Here is a 22911-nt window from a genome sequence, read left to right on the forward strand (position 1 = left end):
CAATGGGAACTTCACATCTGGGAGGCACAAAGTTATACGATACAGTGGCTAGGAATGATTTCTCTACCATGTATAGGCTTATTTGCTTATTTTATATGTAGTGCCCCAAAATACATATTTACAACGCACATTGATACATCTACTAAACCCTGCCTGAATTTAAAGACATTTATTTTATACAGTAGTTTACAATCCCTATGATAGGCTTGTCACATCAACATTTATAACTTCATGCTTTATCACAGGCCTGTTTCATTCCTTCTAGCCCAGGGGTTCCCAACCCCCGGTCCACAGCCCACTACCGGGCCATGGCCTATTAGGAACTGGGCTGCATGAGTGGTGGGCTGGCCTGCGCATGCACATGCAGCTTGACTTGTGTGAGCGGCGGGCCAGTGTGCACTTGTGTGCCCATGCACATGCCAGCCCGCTGCTCCCGCAAGTCAAGTTGCATGTGCATGCGCTGTCCTCTCCCTTGTGCGACCTGGTTTCCCTTCATCCTGCCCCCGCAGCCAGGCCACCAAGGTTGGGGACCACTGTTCTAGCCTACATCTCTGGCATACATCTCTGGCATCTCCAAGGAGCTTAGAGCAAGATCTTACTTTCACAATCCTTGAAATAAGGCAAGTAAGAATGACCCTGTGAACTGAATGAGGATTTGAACCTATGCCTTTCTTCTTGTAATTTGGCACTCTAACCACAACACCAAATCAATCCCACTGTGGATTTTGTCACAGTCATTGCTTCTATAAATACATAACTCAACTTTTCTGATTCATGGGGTAATATCTCACACTATAGCTTCCTTTCTGTTGGAGGTAAGGAATCACAACATGATTGAAGATATGGTGGAGGTACATAAGATCAAGCCAATTTTGTGTCTCATAATATCTAGCGCATGAAAGCAGCAATGCAGACAATATATGGAGGAAAAAAGAAACAGGAGGACAGAATCCAGAGATAGAATCCAGAGATGAGTAAATAAAAGACAAAAAATTCAGAAAATAAAAGAACTTTGGAACATGTTATACTGTATATCCCCAAAACGTATTCATTTCTTGCATAAAGAATAACTACAACAAAACATGGAATAAAAGCTCTGGAGAAAATTGATTTTTGTTTGCTTTGTTATTTCAAGGCTCAAATCTAGCCTCAGTTATGAAAAATGAATGGCTAATGTTGGTCAGTCATTCTCTCTTGCTGATCATAGGATTGTATACTGAGAGAGAATTGTTAATGATTTGGAAGAATAAAAGGAAAGGGAACCCATGTAAGCTTTGTTAAACTCCTAGAGAAAAGGCAGGCTATCCATCTAACAAATAATATAGCAAATAAATAACAAAAGCAAATTCTTAGCCTTTGTGACAGCCAGGAGCTATATTTGAATTACATAATCAAGGGAAAAAATATCAGGTGCAATTGTCCTTTCAGTAAATAACCACTCTACACGGGGCTGCTCTTGAAAATTATCTGGAAGTGTCAGCTGGTGGAAAATGCAGTGGCATGGGCAGTTAGCAGGGGTGGGATTCTACCGGTTCGCACCTATTCGCTAGAACTGGTTGTTAATATTCTCAGCAGTTCGGAGAACCAGTTAGAAGAAATTACTGGCCTAATCCTGTAAGGAAGGCAGGAAGGAAACATTCTGGTGTTGCCTCTCCATTAACTCCTATTACATTCTTGGCAGGCCTAGACTTCCTGTCTCAGGAACGTCTCTGGAGTTTTTCCCCCCTCCTTTGCTGGTACTTTGCTTGTGTGGAGTGACCATTCAAAGTTACAATGGCACTGAAAAAAGTGATTTATGACTGTTTTTCACACTTATGACTGTTGCAGCATCCCCACAGTCATGAGAGGCCAGGCGAGGAGATGCGTGCCTCGATGTGAGTGATATTGAGTTGGCCACGCCCAGCCAGTCATATTACCACCAAGCCACGCCCACTAACTAAGCCATGCCCACAGAACCAGTTGTTAAAAAAATTGAATCCCACCCCTGGCAGTTAGGTATGCCCCAATGGTGGGATTCAAACATTTTTACCACTGGTTCGGTGGGTGTGGCTTGGAAGGCGCGCTTTGCGCACGTGCACACACTTTGCGTGCATGCACACACGAAACATGCACCTTGTGCAGGCGCAGAGGCATTTGCAGAGGTTTTCCAACTCACCTCCTGCAAGCCTGCACTCTCTCGGTCATTTCAGCAGCTGCCGCGCAGCACAAAGCAGCTGTGCTTCAAAAGCAGGGGATAAAGGTGAGTATGGGAGCCCGGGCGGGTGGGTGGGCCCAACAGCAGAGTGGCAGAAAGAACCGGATCAGTCTCTGCTGCTCATCGGTGCTACCGGCTCGGCAGAACCGAGTCGAACCGGTAGAATACCACCACTGGTATGCCTCCATCCCATCAGGCCTGGCAGAGGTAAGGGCAAGTTACATTAGCCAAGGAGTTTTGTTGGGCGGGACCAAGAGAGTGCGCCTTTTCTGCCACGGCAGCCGCCCTTCAGAACATCATTCCTCCTGAAGTGAGATTGGCCCCAACACTGTTCACCTCCTGAATGGCCCTCTAAACTGGGTTTTGCCATCAGGCCTGGGGATTCCATGGAAGTGAGGAGCCTATTAAATGGGCATTATAATTTTAGACTGTGTTCTTCTCCCCTGTTTTTTGTTAGTTTTTACATTGTTTTTAACAGATAAACTATGTTGATTGTTTATCTTTTAACTGTGTACATAGTCCAGAATCAAAATTCAATCAATCCATAAAATAAGCATACAGTTATGACATATTTTGACTTTTTCAACAGCTGTTCTGCAAATGAACTTCAACACTGCTCAGATAGCTTCTGTGGGGCACATATCATATTGGGAATCACTCACGTTGATTTCAGTAACAGCAATGTCTACTATACTCCCAACCACGATCAAAGCATCAAAGGTATTCCATGCGTCAACAAAGTAGTGCTGCAAGAGAACAACAGAGAAAAGCTCCAGAAAGAGCCAGTCAGAACTAATTTACATCCACTGACCCACCCACACCTATTTTATCTGAGCAAAAATAGCATGGGCCTGTCCTATTCAAGTGGTTGGTCCCCTGCTTTCCCTTGGGCAAAATTCAAGGTAGAGCTTGGGTTATATAACGTCAAAATAACTGAAGCCCAATCTTGGGCAGAGCCTCTGCTTTCTACACATTTCTACACATTGTTCAGATGTGTAGTGATCCTGCTTCAGATTATTATTCATGTCACTGAGTAACCAGAAAGGGCATGCAACAAGGAAACACAACCCTCCCTTTCCAGAAGCTCTTTACCCATCTTAACAAAATTCAAACCTCAACAGTTCAATTTTGTCCTTTGGGGCTCAAGACTGAGAAGTGGGGGAAGGCACAGGGACAATATCTTATTCAGCATTAACCAACCTGAGTTGTTGTTATGGGTTGGCCTAAAAATCAAAATGCATTGATCACACATTTTTCACCGCCAGCACCATCACCACCTATTCTGCTTGAAAGTGTGATCTTAAAGGATAAAAAGTGTGTGTTGAGAGAAGGCTCCTGTGCTGCAATATTAAATGCTTCAGAACTTAATGCAAAGATGTAGGTCTATCTAGAAGGATATCCTAAATTCCTGAAGATAATACACACCAAATAAAGGCATTTTTACAGGCAAGGTTTAAAAGTGGAGGGCTCTACAGATCGGCAAAACCATATATTTAACAGAACCTGAAAGTTTGACAAATAACCTCACCTCCCTTCTCACATTACAACAGTAACTGAGCATACTGGAAAGAATGTGAGAATTTTCTTGAACACTGCACCATCAGGAATAAGGAGATCCTCCAAAGGGAGTTCTATTGAAAAACTTGAAACAAGAGTTCCTCTCAACAAACAAATTGTTATATATGATGCAGAAGACTGACGTAAGAACTCTTAAGTATCTTAAAGAAAATCCTTCAAGATGTAATTAGTGATAACCTGGTATTAATCAAAGTGTTCTGGAGTTATGGGAAACAGTTCTCTATGTGTTTACTTTTGCAACACTCCCAAACCTTGGGCTTGAAGGCAATAATCTTCAGAAACATTTCAACAGTGAAGAGGCCTGTGAACACCATATTGAGCAGATCCATCACGTTATTAAAAGGCTCTGATTGTTCATAGTGCTGAAAGAAGAGATGAGACATGAATAATACAGGAGAATTTTGCAAATCTTGGTTGATTCAAGTGGGGTTTGTTGAGAATCTCCTTATAATAAGAATGAATGCTGAACTCAAATGTATCTTTCCTGGGTTCTTTAGGGTTTTTTCCTCCTTGTTCCCACTCATATAGGTTTGTGCAAATTATTCTATGGCCTTATCTTTCTCACCTATTCTGCTGCTCTGCAGCTGAATCCCCAACTTCTGTGGCACCTCCAGCATCTTCATTTTCTTCATATGGCCTGGAGTGAATTTTCTCATAGTTTACCAATTCATTACACTCACCACTGAGGCCCCAAATATTAGTGTTACATATTTATTTTAGAACTATGTTTGTCTATTCACCTTCTCTTAAAGAGGAAATAACTGAGCGGTGCCTTTTGATATGTGGCACTACAAATTATGCTTCTCACCTGTACAGCCAAAGCAATAGTGTTCAGCAAGATCAGCACAAACATGATGTATTCAAAACAGGTGGAATTGACCATATACCAGAATTTGTACTGATATTTGTTCTTTGGAATATAGCGTTGTAAGGGTTGAGCCTTCAAGGCATATTCCACACATTGCCGCTACGGGAAAAGAAAAAGAAAGCAATTCAGCTGACCAGTAAGAGAGAACTCCCCCCCCCCCCCACACACACACTGCATCTTTTGCACATTTCTTCAGCAACACCCTGAACTGCTGGCTGCAACAGTTTTCACATCATAAAGCAACATTTTTCTAATTTTGTAAACCAAAGCCCCAATACACACGAAGAAGACTGGTATATGTCATATTCCACGAGTACTGAAATTCCTGATGCCATTTCCTTCTGCATATCCACTGACAAAATTCCAAATCCAATATTCCTGCACCTTTCCTGTTTTTTATTCTGTTATGAGGGGTTTTATTTAGCTTATGGCAAATACATGGACTTATAGTGGTTCAAATATTAATCTCCAGTCCACCCACTCAGAGTGGTCTATGTTGAAAAAAATCAGGCATCAGGTTGGTATAAGCTCTTGATGGACATTTGGATACAATGTGATGGACATTTTGTTGAGGAGCGCCACACTGAGGGGGTAGAGACAAGACCCCACTTAAATGATGAGTCCTGGCAGGCACCATGTTGGGTACGGATCCTGTTCAGAGTTGACCAATACTGGCAAGGAAGATCAAAACCTGGCACCTTTTTGTGTAGGGTCATCTATGTAACTGCTGTATCTAGGTGTGTTCATCAGCCCATTTGGCTTTCCACTGTGTGTTGATGTCAAAGTTGTTAGACAGCTGTTGAGCAAGTGCCAGGGCTTCCTGGATTTAAGCCTGCCAATTGATAGATGAGGAAGATCGGCATGCACAGGGAGAAATGGGATTCTCAAAATTTCGTTGTGTTTCTTTACTAAGGCTTCCTGCCTTCGTAGAGCTGTTGGTGCAATGTGGCTCAAGATGGGGAGCCAGCAAGTAGTAGTAGATTTTATGCAACCGCTTATGAGAGTTGTTAATGTTAATGTTATGAGGGGTGTTAATGCTGGATAGGTGTTGTTTGGATCTGAATTATTACTAGGTGATCTGGTTATAAGCAATTCATGGGAAACATAGACAAAAGACTCTGATCAGACCTCATACCAAAAAGTTCTTGCAAAAATAATTATTTATTACTTTCAAAAATCTCAAGAGCTAAACTATAGTGTTTTTCCCTTTGTTCTGCCTTTTTTTTAAAATAAAAGGAACCCAAAATGGCTCACATGACTGCCACTTTTTCCAATTTGCTATGGCTGCATATTCTCCCTCAATAAATAAATACAAATAATAAAACATACATGACTTTTCAAACTCCATCTCCTTTTCCCAGTGATAACACTTTTGTATTGATGTATATTATTAGAATGCATCCTAAACTTGATGAATAATGGATTGTATTTATTAAGGAATGTTCTCAGAACAAAAACAATTAATAAATAGGGTAAAACAATACTTCAGAAATGAAAATCAATCTTTTATTCAGTATTGAAAAACTGGAAGAGAACCATCTCATTCTTCTCAGTATAAAGGGCAAAACTGAGAGGGGAACTAATCTGATCCCCATTAAAGATAGGCAAAAGGGATATACAGTAGCAAACTCCTTGATCGCTGATGTGAAGGAGTAATTATGGGAGTAAGCTAATCTTCCCTAATCCGAGACTTTCTAAATACGACGGAACTGTGTGATATCAGGAATTCTCAGCCAATGTGGCTTTCTTACAGTTGCAATCCCAACACAACATGCTGATTACTAAGTTGGGGAAAGGTGGACTTAAGCTAATGTCATTTGGAGAAGGAAAAAAAAGGAATTTGAAATGTTATTTCAAAAGCAAATACAAGGAGTTGGGTATTGGAATGCTACCTGGTTCTTGTCCAGCTCACAGTTTTTGTATTCCTGCTCTCCTTGGGCCCGGAAAGTGATGATGACAAAGCCCACAAAAATATTCATCATGAAGAAGGCAATAATGATGATGTAGACAATGAAGAAGATGGAGATCTCCACCCGGTAATTGTATATTGGTCCTTGGTTTTCTGCATAGGCATCAATAGCTTTGTACAAGAGCCTGGCATAGGTTAGATAGTGGCAAAGAAAGTGTAAGAGGGTGCATAGCGGGAATGGAGAAATAGAAATTGGGTTTTTTTTTTAAAGACCTTCAGTCAATGCCACAGTACGAATACTCCTGAGAACTGGACACTGGGGATTCAGGGGAAAACATTCTGCCCTGCTTGTAATACTTTGCGGAAGCACTTAGCAACTGATTTGGATACAACACTCCAAATTGGGGTCATGACTTGTCAAACTTGCTAGAACCCAGATGAATTTCTGTCATCTGAAGAATGGTCTGGACAAAGCATGATGGTTGACTACTGCAATCAATGAGGACATACTTGAAGTCCCAAAAGACTTGAGCATTTTCTCTCTTCAGAAAAGATTCAAACCAATAATTACAGAATTCAGGGTTATCTGCTGGTTTGTGACCAAATAAAGATGGATTGATTGAATTCAAGGTTCCAAATAAGTTCAGAATGTAAGATATTGTTCAGATATTCTATATTACATGTCCCCCATCTGAGTCAGCATATCTGCTCAAGAAACAAAGGAAACCAATGCAATTCCATCAAGTTCTGTTGAAGTCTCATCCTGCAACCTAATTTTCAGCCTGAACAGAATCACATTACTCTTATTGCTGCTTTTTCATGATGACCCACTTCCTCTGGATTCAGATTGTCAGGAAAATAAATAAATACTTACATACATACCCACCCTGGGATAAGCAACATTACAAAAAGCACAGAAAAGAATTATTTATAAAAATAATAGGCTGGATTTATTAAAAAAAAATCAGCCAAGATTCAATTAAATTCTTAAATCCTCTAGCACTTTGTCTATTTCTATCTGCTATCTCTATCTAAGAGCCACGGTGGCACAGTGTTTAGAGTGCAGTACTGCAGGCTACTTCTGCTGCCTGCCAATTTGAATTTGGCAGTTCCAATCTCACCAGGCTCAAGGTTGACTCAGACTTCCATCCTTCTGAGGTGGATAAAATGAGGATCCAAATTGTTGGGGGCAAATTGTTGGGGGCAAAGCACTGCAAAGTGGTATATAAATCTAAGCGCTATTGCTATTGCTTTTTGAAGCCTGGAATACCACCATGAAACCCAATGGGGCACTTCCACTCCCTTGGTTTAACCAAACACAGTCTTTTTTATAAGTATTCAAAAGGCGAAGGGAGAAGGAAAGAGAGGAGAGAATTTTTGTGTGTGGTTTTTGTAGTCATACATCTATCTCTGTTCCTGAAAAGAGGATGAGAAAACACCAAGTACCCTTCATTTTGGAGCTAGCGGAACATATTCTCTTACTACACCTCTGAGCTAAGCAAGAAGTATCTAAACAGCTGCTTAAAGCGAAAAAAACTAAGACATCTGGGAATGGCAAACATCAAATAGACATGCATGCACTCCGAGCACAACTTCTACAGAGTAACTCACGCTGGCCATCCTTCAAAAGTGGAGACAGTGAAGAGAGCCATCATGCCTGACAGCACATTGTCAAAGTTGAACTCACTGTTGAGCCACAAGCGCTCACGCACCATTGGGTGAGCCACATCTCCATCCTTGTACACAATGAATGTGCCTCTGGATTTGGAAGGAAGGGAAGGAATGGAAAATGGACAGAAGAAGGAATATGATATTTTTGAATCGATTGGATCGTAGATTATTCGTATCTATTGAATTTGCATACGTACATTTAAAATTACTGATAACTGCTTTTTTAAGCAGTTTAAATATGTCAAACAAACAAACAAGCAAGTATTTATGTAATAGAGCTACAAAGAATCTGTAATTATCTGGCAATTACTGGTAAATCATGCTAATCCCAAATTTTAGCTTTCAGCTCTGATCTCACTAGAACTACACCTGGGGACCAATCATTAATGTAAGCATGAATAGAGTTTTTGTCATTCTGCTACTAGTAGTAAACAGTAGCACAGTTGGAAAGCTGGAATCAGCAGTGTTCACAAAGGGCCTAAAATGAATCAAGGAAACATGGCAGGGACTATAGGACCAGGATCAAATCCATTTTTTTCTATTCCATTATTTCAGTGCAAAGCTACAACACTGATGCTACAGGGAATTATTTATCTGTCTTCTACTTATGTACTCTCATTAGAGCAGATTTTATACTTACTTGCACTCAATTGGGGTATGCTTGGCCTCATCTGTGCAGCTATAGAATTTGCCCTGAAGATACAAGGATAAAAAAGGTAGGCAGTCACAGGAGACGGATTTTTCTTGGAAAACTATCTGTCTAGTCTCTTGGAGCTTACTGAAATTCAGAGGAAATGCTTTATATATCAGTTCAAATAGGAAAAGCCTTCAAACAGAAGACTAAAATTCTTCATTTTGAGCAGTTGTGAGGTCCTTTCAATCTATGGACTAGGTATTGAGGTGAGTGCCTCCCCAGTCAGTCCAAAGAATCCCTTATGTATTTCCATTTGTGCCACTATCATTATATATATCACCAACTCTTTAGACCAGGGGTGGGCAAACTTTTTGGCTCGGGGCCTCATTGACTTTTAAAATTTGACAGACGGGCCGGGTCATTTTTTTGGGAATCGCCCCCCCCCCTTTCCCCCCTTCTTCTCCTCCTTCCCCTCCCCTCGGAGGCCCCCTGAGTCAGGAGTTGTTACCGCCGGCGCAGCTCCACGCGGCTCCAGTCCCGCGTTGCCTCGGGCAGGAAAGGCAAAAGGAAGAGCCGCGGCGGCGCTTTGCAATGGCAGCAGCAGCACCAGAGGCTCAGGCTCAGCAGCTCCTGGTTTTGCCTTTCCTTCCCAAGGCAACACGGGACTGGAGCCACGTGAAGCTGCGCCGGCGTAGCAACTCCTGACAGCCCCAGCTGGACACCTGAGCGGGCCCGGGCGGAACTGCCTGTTGCTGCTGCGGCGTCTGGCTGCCCAAGTAAAGAACCTCACCAGCTCGATTTTTTGGTGCGCGGCGCGGGTCTCTTTTGGCCAGCCCCAATTTTTTTTTCAGAGGGGAATTTTTTTTTCCAGAGGCGGGCCATATTAAAAAGACCAACGGGCCGGATGTGGCCCACGGGCCGTAGTTTGCCCACCCCTGCTTTAGACTATATTATAATATTGTCTTTGGTAAATATTCCCAATAATACTGTGAATCTTAGGGAGATGGCTGGTTAAGAAGGATGAAATATAAATTATTTTAATATCCTGATTTATACAGTCAATCAATCTACCTATCTACTTACCTACCTATCTACCTACCATATATACCACTAGAATCCCAAGATCCTAGCAATTTTCAATAGTAAAAAACCACTATGATGCAACATAGAAAAAAACTTGTTTAATTAGGATCAAATCAGTTATGGATATAATTTCAACCATCAGGCAAAAACATCAGTAGAAGGCAACTTCCATTTGCAAAGACTTGTACAATATCTCTAACTTTGCAGCTTTTTACAAATATGCTAAGAATATCACTATTATAATCTCCACTGGAAGACATTTCCCTAAGTTGGTTACCTTAACCAGGAAACATTATCCCTGGGCCACACCAATTTTACTTCATGTGCAACATTTCCATCCAGGTCAAATATACTGAACTGGTTGTTTCTGCCTGGAGAAGAAAGTTATGCTTTCCCCTGTACCCAGAGGCCTACTGGCAGATAGGCCATGCGGCATTCAACATACAGATGCAATTCTGCCATAATAACTTTCAACCTTCAGCATGGGTGCTGCTGCATTCTGAACTAGCTGCAGCTTCTGAGTAATCTTCAAAGACAGCCCTTTGTCATGCATAGTATCCGTAGATGGAGAAGAGGCATGAATTTCTGTTGCCAGATCCTCCTGTTCCCGGGCCATGAATGATTCATCAGGTAAAGCTAGACCAAGGCACCTCTGGCCACAGCTCTTACCTGGCCATCAAGCAGCAGCTATGAATTCAGGAGAATGCTCAGCTCATGGCTCTGCTCCTTTTATTCCATCTACAGCAACTATTTGCAGCAGACATAGCCAGATGGTCTCGTTTTGTTTTGATTGAAGCTGTTCTGGCTTCATTTCATGAAAATCTCCAGCACTGAGTCAGGATCTTAACATTTCCCATTTAATTCGGCATGGCAATGTGTAACTGGATATATCTCCAGCTTAATGATACCTCATAATGAACCAATGGATGTACACTCTCATGGGCCTTATAAAGATTTATCAAAGGCCACTGGAAGGGTATGTGCAACTACAAAGGGGAAGAGAAAGGTTTATTCTAAAGTTCTTCTTGTTGTCACAGGACCGCTGTTGAAAGTCAGCAGGTCTGTGTGACGAAGGCTTCTTTCCCTCCATTAAATTTAGATCCACAAAGTTGTGCTATGAAAGCTATTATCCCATTGTGTCCATATCCCACTAATTGTCACTGAGCTGTGGCTGGTAGGGGCAAGAAAATAACATGCATGAGCATAAGTACAAGAATGCTGAGTTAAGAGGAAGAGCAGTCCGATGTCAAGCAGTAAGACTAATAACTCTTTCTACATTTTTATTTTTCATTCATCTCCATACTTCTCAGTCTATCTAGTTGATTCCTTCCTTTTTTCTTATTTTCAATTCTTACTCTCCTGACCTCAACTGGGCCCAGCATGTCGCTAATCTCTGTTTAGGCCAAATCCCAAACTTCCATATAGGATTACAAAAATTGGGAGTGAAAGGACCATTGAGGTCATTCAATTTATCTTCCTCTTTACTGCAGAAATCCAAATTAAATAATTGCTGACATGGCTGTTCAGTCACCGGAGGGAGAGACCATTTAAAAATTCTTAAAGGGTCTCTGTCTTAAAGAGTTCTAAGAAAGGTATTACAAAAACTGGTAAGCTTCCTGTGTAACTAACTATGGTGTTTGTTATTGTGTTCCCTTTAATTTCACTTGAGTCTTAGGTTTTTCTTGGTGACGTCTGTAACTGCAGATAAATCAAGAAGCTGCTTTTTACCATCATAGGATTTGTTGCTAAGGTGATGTGTTTGGAAAAGTGTTTAGGCAAAATCTAAAGAAGCCCACCCACACATGCTCCATGAGTTCGGTTATCACTCAGTATATTCTTGATCGTTCCAAGAACACATATCTATTTCCAATGCTCACTTCACCTCAGTCACCTGTTGAAATGCTAAATACTGTATGTCTTACCTTGAATAATTGAACACCAATGCAAGCAAACATGAACTGCAGCAAGGTGGTGACAATCATGATATTTCCAATGGTGCGGATTGCTACGAACACACATTGTACCACGTGCTGTTTGGGAAAGGAGGCACACGGGGAGAGGAAGAAATAGTTGAAAATACACTTTTCAGCCCTTGTGTCATCTGAAAAACCAAAGAGGGAATGGGACAGAGAGAGGGCCCGCCCCTTCACAGCTTACATGCACCCGTATGTGAAGCAAGAAATGGATGGGTCTATCCAGTTCTGCATTGTAGGACAGCTTTCCCCAGCCCAGTGCCTCCTAGATGCATTGGGCTGCATTTCCAACTTAGCACGGCCATATCTAGAAAGCACCACATTGGGAACATCGCTCAAGAACCAGCATCTACTCTTCCGATAAGTCCTCACCTTCAGCCCTTTGGCTCGGTTGATGGCTCGGAGAGGACGGAGTACCCTCAGTACCCGCAAGATCTTCACCACAGAGATGGCACTGGAGCTGAGGCAGAAACAGATAGGCAGATGTAAAAGCCAATATGCCCATACCCAGCCATTTGGGCCCACTTTTCAGATGGGATGCCTGGAGCTTAATGTTGCTCCTTCTTAATCCGTTTTGTTCTTTGTCAGGGAGCATACTTATCCTTTGCATATCCTGCTTTCCAACTTACTGGATGCCAAAAGAGATGAGTGAGACACTGACAACAAGCAGATCCAGGAGATTAAACCAGTTCCGGCAGAATGAGCCCTTGTGCAGGAAGGCACCATATGAAGTCATCTGTAATGTAAAGATGTTAAAACAGCTGTGTGTCTCTCTCTTCCTCCCATAGGTGTTGTGAGAATGAAGCAACTTGGAAATTAATGCCTGGTTATTTTGCTGTAAGTGACTCTGCTTCATAAATCAAGTCAGCTATATGCAAGAAGCTACCGTCAGTACAGATCTCTCCCCTCCTTCAAGGTTCATAAAGGCATTTTTGTTCGTTCTAAAGGCTGTACTGGTTGGTATGTTTTTCTGTTCCTTAACAGATGGTATATGCCAACACTGTATTAGAACAGACCGACATCACACCCATATATAGAGAACACAAAAATAGATGCAATCTCATGGATATTGCAATTATATTTTTAAGAAAAGTTACATATTTGCAATTATGTTTTAAAGAAGACAATTACTTCTGATTAGGCTTATAAAGATATGCGTTACAAAGTATGAGCAATAAACTCTGAGAACTACGGGGATGCCTTAATATGACTTCCGGAATCAGATGGACTTCCATGCCTTGTACACCCCTAGCTCTTTCCAAATAGACAGCAAGATAAAAATATATATGTAGATAAATACAGTGGCTTAGGATAGTATTTTAGTCTAGAAATATGCAACATTGAACATACATTAAATAAAGATTTAATCTCTTCTGATATTTCTGCCCACCTCTCATGGCACACCAGACACATTCTACCCTAGAGGTAAACTGATTTCAATACTGAGTTATCTGTTACAATTATAAACAAGAGGATATTCTCAAGTTCTCAAATCGTGCAACTCAGACTTAAGAATACAAACATGTCTTCTACGTCCAGAATTATTTATAAACACATGCTAAATAGCAAGAGAAATAAGCATTTGGATACTTAGTACAGAAACAGAGAGTTCTCATGCCTTGACATTTATTCTTGGAAGTTCTGGATCTCTATCCCAATTACATTTACATTTTACGGTCTCTTGCAGTTCATTCTGTAGTTTTCTTTAACCCACTCATCTGCTTCCTACCCTATAGTTTTAGTATCCACAAGGCTGTATGAGTGATATTGTGGCCTCTAGGATGTAGGTTTCATTTCTGGAGTTGATAGGCTTTCCCCTTTCTTTACTCCCTTTGCCCTTACTCTACTTAGTCTCAGTACCTTGAGCAAGATCTCAACAGTGAAGATAGATGTGAAGGCATAGTCAAAGTAGCCCAAAATCTGAGTAATGGGAGAAAAAAAGAAAAAAAAAGCTGAAATATAAAAGCCAAACAGCAGAGCGAGCAAGACAGACAAGTGTGTGGATGAAGGAAAAGGAGGCGCTTTTTTTGCCTCCACCTCCTTTCTTCCATTCTTTGACAACATGGGTCATAGCTTACATTGTTGCGGAAGGAGTGTGCTCGGATGGGATCTTCAGCTGCCAAAGAGATGCTGCTAAGAATGATGAAGACAAGGATGAGATTGGTGAAGATGTGATGGTGGATCAGCTTGTGGCACCCAACACGAAGGCTAGTGGAAGAAGGGAAGGCAAGTAAGCTAATAACGTAAGGCAGAACTGATCTGAGATCCAAATTCCAAAAATCAGGAGGTGATGCTCTGGGGCTAAAAAAAAAAGTGTGACAGAACACATATGGAATTTACTCAAATAAGGGCAAAATATGCATGGTAAATTTGGAGAAAACCCTGTGACCACAGAAGCAGCCCCGACATATAGCAAAGCCACTGGAGGGATATACATTAAAATACATTGGTGGTATAGCAATCTCCTGAAATATCAAATGCCAGGAAATGTGAACCTAGATCAGAAGCAAAGGACTTGGTGCCTTTTCTTGCACTAACAGGGAAGCCGTTGAAGGAAACTGGGCTGTGCAACAAGATAACCTGGGAAACCACAAAAGAAGGGGACTGCAGTTCATCAGCCCAGCCAGACTTGAAGGCAGTAAGGGGTCTGGCTGACTTTGTATCAGTGGTGCTTCAGACTGGTTCCTCGGTCTGAACAACTGGTCACTAGAAAAGCCATCCAGGCCCTTCCTCCAATCTACATGCTGTTAACTTGGCTTCTGTCTGCCTCAAATACAGTAGTTGGATTTTGACTAATTGACAAATTGCAGCCCTAATCCCACAGGCTCTGACAGTAGAAGAGGGGAAATCTTGACCTCATTCTACAATTCTTATAGGCTGAACTCACATTCCCATAGAGCCAAAAGATATTCCCCTTATTTTCCACTTCGTATACTCACGGGTTTGTTTGACTAAGGCAAAAAAAGGCGCTTCCCTCAGGAATTGGTACAACTTTCTCCTTAGAAGTGTCTTCCAGTTTGTCTAGGTGGGACTCTCCCAAACTCTGCTGATCTGCCACCTCTTCCTCTCCTAAAGCAAAGGAGACTTCAGTTTTGGATGACCAATTACATAACGATAGACATGTGCACAGTGCATTAGAGTAGGTCAGATAAATTTCTGTCCCCAAAGAGCTTATGGTTTAAAGCAGTGGCCCCCAACCTTTTTTGTGCCACGGCCTGGTACCGGCATCACAAAATGATCCTTAGCCCGGTACCGGCATCAGCACGCATGGCAAGGCATGCCGAGCGACCGGCCAGCCAGCCGTCCCCCGCTTCTCTCTGCCACCTTCAACTCCTCCTTTGTACCTTTGTCGATGGGCTTCGGGATGGCTTCGGGACGGTCGCTCGGCTCGCCTTGCCTTGGGTGCTGAAAGAATCCTCGCGCCTTAGTTTTGTTTGAAGCCGCCCCCCCCCTTCGATGAAACTAAGGCGCGAGGATTCCTTCAGGACCCAAACACCGCTTTCCAACCGGAAAAGCTCACCGGAAGCACTTTCTCATCAAAACAAGATGGCGGCGCCCAGCAAACCGGTGGCCCAGTAGAAAATGTTCCACGGACCGGTACTGGTCCGGGGCCCGGTGGTTGGGGACCCCTGGTTTAAAGTACAACATCAGAGGAAGCAGTAATTAAAAGGGTGGAAGTAGTCAGGTGGGGATGGGTGAGAATGGTTCAGTTAGGCTAAACATCTGAACAAGGAAGAGATCCAAGAAGTTATGCAAAGAATTAATGCAAAATATGAGATTGGAAAGGATCATGTTAAAATTCTAGAAAAGCAGTCCTAGTCACAGCAGGAAGCACGAAAGGGCAGAGTCCTTGAAATGATCTTTGGATATATCATGATTTACTAATATTCAAGTTAAAACCAGCTTGATACTATTACCCAAAATAGCTGCAGCCTTGAGTTAAGCAGATGGCAGTTTCTAGACAGGAATCTTAGCTTATTTATCTATATATTTTATATAGTTGCTGGCCCTTCCAGAAAGCCCATTTTCCAAGGCAGGCATTGGACTTAAAATGCCTCTTATGTAAGAGGCAATAAAGATGAGATTACAGAACAGAGTTGTATCATTATGCTTTTCATAGTACAGAGGAGGTATAGTACCAACTCAGAGCATAAGTTATCTGTGTGAACTGTCCAAGGTCCTGCAACTTTAACTGTGGCATGTTTTTATTCTCCTGCCAAATAATCTCCTTCCTGGAATCAGCAGAACAGGTGAAACTAATGAAGCCTCAATAAGTGAAATCAGGAGAGATATATCAACAGAGGATGGTGGACAGTTGTAGCAAAACTATATAGGTATGAAAAGTTTGTTCCCAATCAAGAATGGATAGAAAGCTAGTTTGATATAACCGATCCATGTTCCTAGTCAGGCATCCAAGTCCTGTATGCAACTGCTTAAAAAGCATTATTTTTTCCTGGAATGGTCAATGGCCAAAGAAACAATAAAAGTTATCAGCAACAAAAACATCAACTATTCATATTTACTAGGGCCAGCTTTTCTCTTCCAGCTTTTACTTCTCTTAAATAAAAGACTACTTTAACTTTGCCTCTAAAGAGACTTTCCAAAACATAGTTAATGGGTATATACACCCTGAGTATCTACATTTCATGTTTGAGATCCTTCTGCCAGATTTCTAGTAGCAAATTTGCACATTTAGATAAAAGAAAGATACATCTTTATTCTTGTTTAGTGTAAATGCAGAAAAAGAAGCACAGATGAGGGGAATAAAGCATCAGCCTGTCAGGCAGTGACCCTTAGTGGAAGAAAAGAAGTGCTACAGGAGGAATTCTTCATCTGTGACGTTTTGTAAAGGATGAAAATGTGTTATAATTGTGCCATCTGAAACAATTACATGGTTCAAGGTTGGAGCAATTATGGGTATCTGCCTGTGCCTCCTAACTTACATGTCTCCCCATTATTCTAGGATGCTATTGGTATATATAAAAATTGCTAAGTAACAGCAAAAAGGGAGGTCTGTGAATTTCAATCCATAATCAACGTACCTAATTTCTCTTCCTTTTTTCCTTGCAGTTAGTGGCTGTTAAATAGCCCAGAGAAACTGAAAAATAGTGGGTGTTACTGTCTGTTTGAAAGTTGTTTTATGTGGAAAAGAGCATACAGAAAAAGAAGCCGAATTATTAATCTGGCCAGTTGTAAATTTTCTACTCAGTTTCAATCCTGGCTAAAGTTTTTTTCAAGTTTCCTCTGTGGAAAACATAAATAGCTCTATTTCAGTTTAGTAGAAAACCACAGTCAACCATTGAAGCAATTTGGCTGAAGTCTAATTGCAAAATCTCATTGCAAACCATCAGTTTAGGTCTCTGTTAAGAGCTATCTGTTTTTCCCTTGAATTATTTTATTTAGAAGAGAGAAAATAAGAATTTAGAATGAAAGAGGGGAAAAAGAGAGTGAATATCTCCAGGGCCTTCAGTCGTGACCCTTTCCACTTCTTTCTTCAACCTGCCTACCACATGGCTTCCAATAGACTATCAATAAGAGAATGCAATGCTCACCCACAAAAATCCCCACCCTTGTATAGGAGTCAGTCATTATGACTCTCATAGTACTAGAATCCCTTTCTTACCTGCTCCTTCATTACTTTCTCCTACAGCCTCCTCCTCTTCCCCCTCTTCCTCACCACCTTCTACCTATAAAGAAAGAAATCAGGGAGGTCCAATGTGGAGAGGTATTTTAATGAAAGAGGGACTCATCCCCAAAGTTTCCCAATTATTTCCTGTAGCGTTCAAGGAAAGGCATAAGAACAACTTGTGCAAACATGCAAGGACACAACAAACAATGAAAAATGAGTATACTTTTCTCCTACAAATCTTCCCCTTGCTGCCAGATATACTAGATGTTTCTTATTCACATATATGCTGTACTTGCATATAAACCAGGAGATGGGGATATAAATTGTAGGTGAAATGAGACATTTGGGTGAAGGGAGGCTGAAAAAAGAGTCTGAGACAATAAATGCAATGAGCTAAAGGCAAGGCCTTAGTTCACCACTGCAAGTTCTTACTTGAAAATTAGTTGTTTCTAACTTACTCTATCTGGATAGCATAATATCAAAGACTGAAGTATGCCCTATCGTGTAATAAATATGGTTGGGTTGAATTTGGTAAAAAGGTGGAAATCTTGCCAACAATAAGGCTGATTTTAGATTGTGGAAGGCACACAGAAATTGTCCAAAATACACACATAGACCAACAATGCAGAAATGTCTTTGGAGAAAGGAGAGATGCCCACAGAACGCATGAAAGCCACAGGTCATAGCATCGACTTCAATGGCACCAAAACCCTAGCCATTATAGAAAACCCCAGCTGCAGAATTATCAGAGAAGCCATAGAGATTGAAAAAAGACCTGAAAGCATGAATAGAAGAGATGACTCCACCAGACTGTCAATTATCTGGAAGCCTGCACTCACAAACAAAAAAATCTCCACACCACAAGCCAAGCAAACACCTGGGCACAAACAGACACCCCCCACATACCTCCAGCTCAAACATACCCCAATCAGCCACCCAGATGAAACCTAGCTTCCTAATAAATGATAGCCATCCATTTACTCGAAGCCAAGCCACACTAAAAGCCTCCAATACAGGAAACACAATGTTGCCAGCCAATCAAGACAAAAAAAGCTACAAAACAGACAGAAGATATTAGAAACACCAATCAAGCAGAACACAGCAAACTCCAAGACTAATAAACACAGACCAAGACTCCCAACCAATCAGGATGAAGAAAAAACCATTCTAACACAGCAGTAGGCTAGCACCAAATTTAAAACAGAAACGGCTGTGAAAGCCTGACTCACAGATGAACACAATACAGAAGCCTGATGATGGCAGATGAGATCCTGCCAAAATGTCGCTACAACTTTAAAAGCACAACTATAATGATGTGGGAAAATACCCGAAACTAACAAAATCTGAGAAGGTATCTGTTGCAATGCTGCTGTTTCCAACCAGATGTAGCTGATACCCGTGCCTAACATAAAACGTATTAACACTTGTCTTACAATTTCTAGGCTGCCTGGAGTCCATACTTCTGGAGGGAATCACATTGGGGGAAAAAACATTAAAATGTGAAACACTTCCCTTATTGATATTTATAGCTACTGTATCAGAGGTGGTATTCAGCAGATTCTGACCCGTTCTGGAGAACCGGTAGTATCAATTTTGGGTAGTTCAGAGAACTGGCAAATACCACTTCTAACTGGAGATTTTACAGTATCCTTCCCCTGCAATGGCCACCAAGCCACGCCCACAGAACAGGTAGTAAAAAAACCTGAATCCCACCACTGTACTGTATCCAGGGAACTTGAATCAGAACCTAAGTTTGGACCTCTCACCTTCAGTGTTTTCTTCTCTTCCTCTTCGTTCTGTTCTCCCTCTGCTGGTGCCTGTCTGCATTACAACAAGAAAGGCATTGGTGGGAAAAATGTTAGAGGACAAAAAGGAAAGGAAAGGAAAGGAAAGGAAGTCATTAGATTTTATCTTGCATTTGCCATCTGAGCTTCTCAGTATTCTTCTATATTCGAACCTCATTTAATGAAACACTTCTTGTATGTATTGCTTTCTTAAATTGGAGAACTGTACATTCCAAACTTTTACTTAAACAATCCTACTGCAATACAAATGCCCTTACATGATGGTCCCCAAACCCTGGACCACAGCCACTACTGGGCTGCGGCCTATTTGGAATCAGGCCACAGAAGCGCTGGGCCAATGTGCATATATGCAGCTCAGTTTGCACAACTGGTGGGCTGCCGTGCATGCACGTGTGTGCACCGGCCCACCTCTCGCGCAAGTCAAGTTGTACGCACACGTATGCATGCTGGCCCACCACTCATGTGGCCCAGTTCCTCCCTCTCCCCACCTTCCCCAGCCAGGCTGCCAGGTGCCAAGCCACAAAGGTTGGGGACCACTGGTTTATAGCAGTAAAACAAACAATTTTACAAAGTTACAAATCAAACAGCTATTATCTAGTCCAGAGGTCTCCAAACTTGGCAACTTTAAGACTTGTGGACTTTAACTTAGGAATTCTGGGAGTTGAAGTCCACAAGTTTTAAAGTTGCCAAGTTTGGGGACCCCTGAAAGTTGAATTTCTTTCCTATCCTGCCCTCACTTAGGTTATGCTCACTTCTCTTCTTTGGAGGAATTAATATCGTCTCCATCAGCAAGATTGTCCACTGCAATAGCCAAGAAGACATTGAGTAAGATATCTGAGGTGAGAAGTTTAGAGAAAACAATCTGATATAAGAGGAAACAGTCCTAATTCAATTTGAAGACACCTGAAGAACAGTTTTGTAGTCTTCTCTTTCTTTCTCAAGTAGGGACTTCCAAATTAAAGATGGATTGCTCCTTCAAAGAACTAAATTGATTGCTAACAAAAGGCTTGAGCATTTAAGCCACAAGGCCCATAAAAGTTGAGCCTAGGACTTTATGTAGCCATCCTTTGTTATAGTGGAACTCAATATAAGCTCTTAAAAGGTGATCAACATTTTGATCTGCTTCCCAAAGAGAATTAAGGGTGGGTGAGACTGACATATAGTAAGTAATTTATACATTAATTAGCACTAGAGAAACCTCTCATAATTCTCCTGGCCTTAACATGCAAATAATATCACTGCCAACAGCAGGGTCAAAGGATACAGTTGCCGCAAATAAAGAGAATGATGAAATAGATGCAGACCAGCATGCCGGGAAAATAGGGGCCACCGTAGGCCATGATCCCATCATACATCACTGCGTTCCAATCTTCCCCTGTCAGTATCTATATTTCACAGTTGGACAGGGAAAAGAGCAACAGCAGATTAGACAATTCTATAACCCCTCCCCAATAAGAACTTCTCACAATCTTGTAGTGAACAAATACTAGTCTTGATCCAGTGAGGAGGTATTTTGGAATCCTGGTTCTGTTTGGTATAAATTCACAATTTAAAGATGATTGTGAATGGCAGGAGGTAATTCCGAGCTATTTCAGTCACATACTCTCCTGGCTCACTTGGATTATTAGCAACTATCTGTTAGCTCTTCCACACGTTAACATTTGAACGGTGGGTATATAACACAAACTTTAATTATATCCTCAGACCCAGTAAAACAATATTCTCTTAAGCATAACCAGCTTTGCTTTCTTCATATTAAAATCCATTAAGAAATCAGGACAAATAATTACTTCTGGCAGCAAAATGTTGCTTTTTTATATTTAATGTTGCCAAGCATGCGAGGAAAAAAAAAGAACTTTAATTTCTTTAGGTTTATGCATTTCAGGTTTGAAGCAGAGATGACAAAGGCAGGGCCAGCTTGGGTGAGTATATAGAAGAGACAGAACTTTATGTAAGCAGAGTTAATAGAGCTGCCTCCACACATTTTGCTCTGAAATGTTTATGTTCCAAGTGGTGTTTTTTTTCTCCTTTCGGGATTTAATTTCAGTTCTGGAGTACATCAAGGAGAAGCCAATTGGATTATAATACTTTTAAAGAGAACTTCCTGGACTTACCTAAGTGTAAGCAAGTATACTCCTCCATCCAAAATGTACACCTATTAAAATTCTAACATGCAACGCTGAGTATTTATACCTGAGGTCGATTACAATATGTCAGTAAACCTATGCAATGTTGTTTCCTTGACTATTCTCTTAAGCTTTTTTCAAGAGCTAGGCTTCAACCGTACAGAAATTTGAAGTTGCTCCTAAAATGATTCATAAGTCTAGGGAACCATTTTCCTAAAAGCCATTGCTATTTCCCAAACCTTGAGATAGTGCTAATTCTTGAATAGCTTTAAGAATAATATTTTCTCAGCCTAAAATTTAGAGACAAGTATTACTAGCAGCCGGATGCCTGGCATCTATTTCTTGAAAGTCATTCACAAAATAACTAATCATATGAATCACATCTCATATATTTTTTCATTAAGAATCAGGACCAAAGAAAGTGTTTTCACTAACTCTAGGAAGTACACGAGTCATTCAGGCTCTAAGTCAGAACAGGGAATGTCAACTCCCCAAAGCACCAGGTAGCATGGCCGATAGCAACAGACTGTGAGAACTGTAACTGAAAACGTCTTAGAACGCCACCTAGAAATGGTGGTACTGGCCCTTAATCATCTTCTTAAAGGTTCTGGTCCATTGGCATCATGTGTAGCCTTTTACCTGGAAGACAGTGAGCAAGGCTTGGGGGAAAGTGTCAAAGGTGCTGCGTTTGGTCTGAGTCTCATCAAAGTTAAATTTGCCACCAAAGAGTTGCATGCCTAGCAAGGAGAAGATGATAATGAAGAGGAACAGCAGTAGAAGTAAGGAGGCAATGGACTTCATGGAATTCAGCAAAGAAGCCACAAGGTTGCTCAGGGAGGCCCAATGCCTAGAAGGTAAGCCATGGAAAAGTAAGCAAGCTGAGTAGCATGGAACATCCATCTTTAGAAGTCACGGGTTAAGTCAGAATTATAGAATAGCTTTTGAGAGCCACTGTGACAGGGAAGTCACAGAAATAAAACAGTGTTGTAAACTGCCTGGATATCAGGCAGCTAGGAAAAGGTTTAGCTATCCATGTATTACTAAATTATCAACATCTCTCACTACTTCTCCACAGTAGTTCTGCTAGCTAGAATTACAATATAGCAGCTGTCAAAAAACTGTATATTGGCGACCTAGGTCTTTCAATTGTTTTAATTTTTTTCTTAGGGCATTACTGAAGAATGGTTAAGTCTTACATGAAAATTATTTTCTACATAATTATTTCCTATTTTGGGTTCAAATTATCTACCTTTTATGCATCTTTTTTTTTAAAATCTTGATATCTTTTTCTACAAGAGTGACTCAGGCTAAAATCTCTACTTGTTTTCTTGAAAGTAAGTCTCAGACTTAGTGGGGTTGAATTCAACATGCTTTGTGCTTAATCTTGCATGCTATAGACCATAAAAAAAACTATTTTGTAAACACAGGAAATACTTGACAC

At 41.2% G+C, this 22911-nt stretch overlaps 1 protein-coding gene across 3 annotated transcripts in view; it reads right to left on the reverse strand.

The window, feature by feature from the left end:
- Window positions 1–22911, reverse strand: part of CACNA1F (calcium voltage-gated channel subunit alpha1 F) — a 57372-nt gene that overhangs the window by 18158 nt on the left and 16303 nt on the right. For 2 of the 3 annotated variants that reach the window (XM_087956902.1, XM_087956899.1), the window contains 17 exons: window positions 22110–22317; window positions 20609–20729; window positions 20097–20178; window positions 19306–19360; window positions 17534–17597; window positions 14850–14979; window positions 13989–14118; window positions 13771–13830; window positions 12540–12646; window positions 12283–12370; window positions 11860–11967; window positions 8861–8913; window positions 8161–8307; window positions 6533–6734; window positions 4581–4739; window positions 4024–4134; window positions 2857–2940 (listed from right to left, as the gene is read on the reverse strand). In XM_087956902.1, coding sequence (XP_087813028.1) covers window positions 2857–2940; window positions 4024–4134; window positions 4581–4739; window positions 6533–6734; window positions 8161–8307; window positions 8861–8913; window positions 11860–11967; window positions 12283–12370; window positions 12540–12646; window positions 13771–13830; window positions 13989–14118; window positions 14850–14979; window positions 17534–17597; window positions 19306–19360; window positions 20097–20178; window positions 20609–20729; window positions 22110–22317 — 1909 coding nt within the window. The remainder of the gene's footprint in view (window positions 1–2856; window positions 2941–4023; window positions 4135–4580; window positions 4740–6532; window positions 6735–8160; window positions 8308–8860; window positions 8914–11859; window positions 11968–12282; window positions 12371–12539; window positions 12647–13770; window positions 13831–13988; window positions 14119–14849; window positions 14980–17533; window positions 17598–19305; window positions 19361–20096; window positions 20179–20608; window positions 20730–22109; window positions 22318–22911) is intronic. The other variant, XM_087956900.1, reaches the window with a different exon arrangement.

Source organism: Notechis scutatus, chromosome 2, assembly GCF_049901735.1.
Source record: "Notechis scutatus isolate UNSWTSFEM ecotype Mainland chromosome 2, rNotScu1.2, whole genome shotgun sequence".
In the NCBI taxonomy this organism is placed as follows: Eukaryota; Metazoa; Chordata; class Lepidosauria; order Squamata; family Elapidae; genus Notechis; species Notechis scutatus.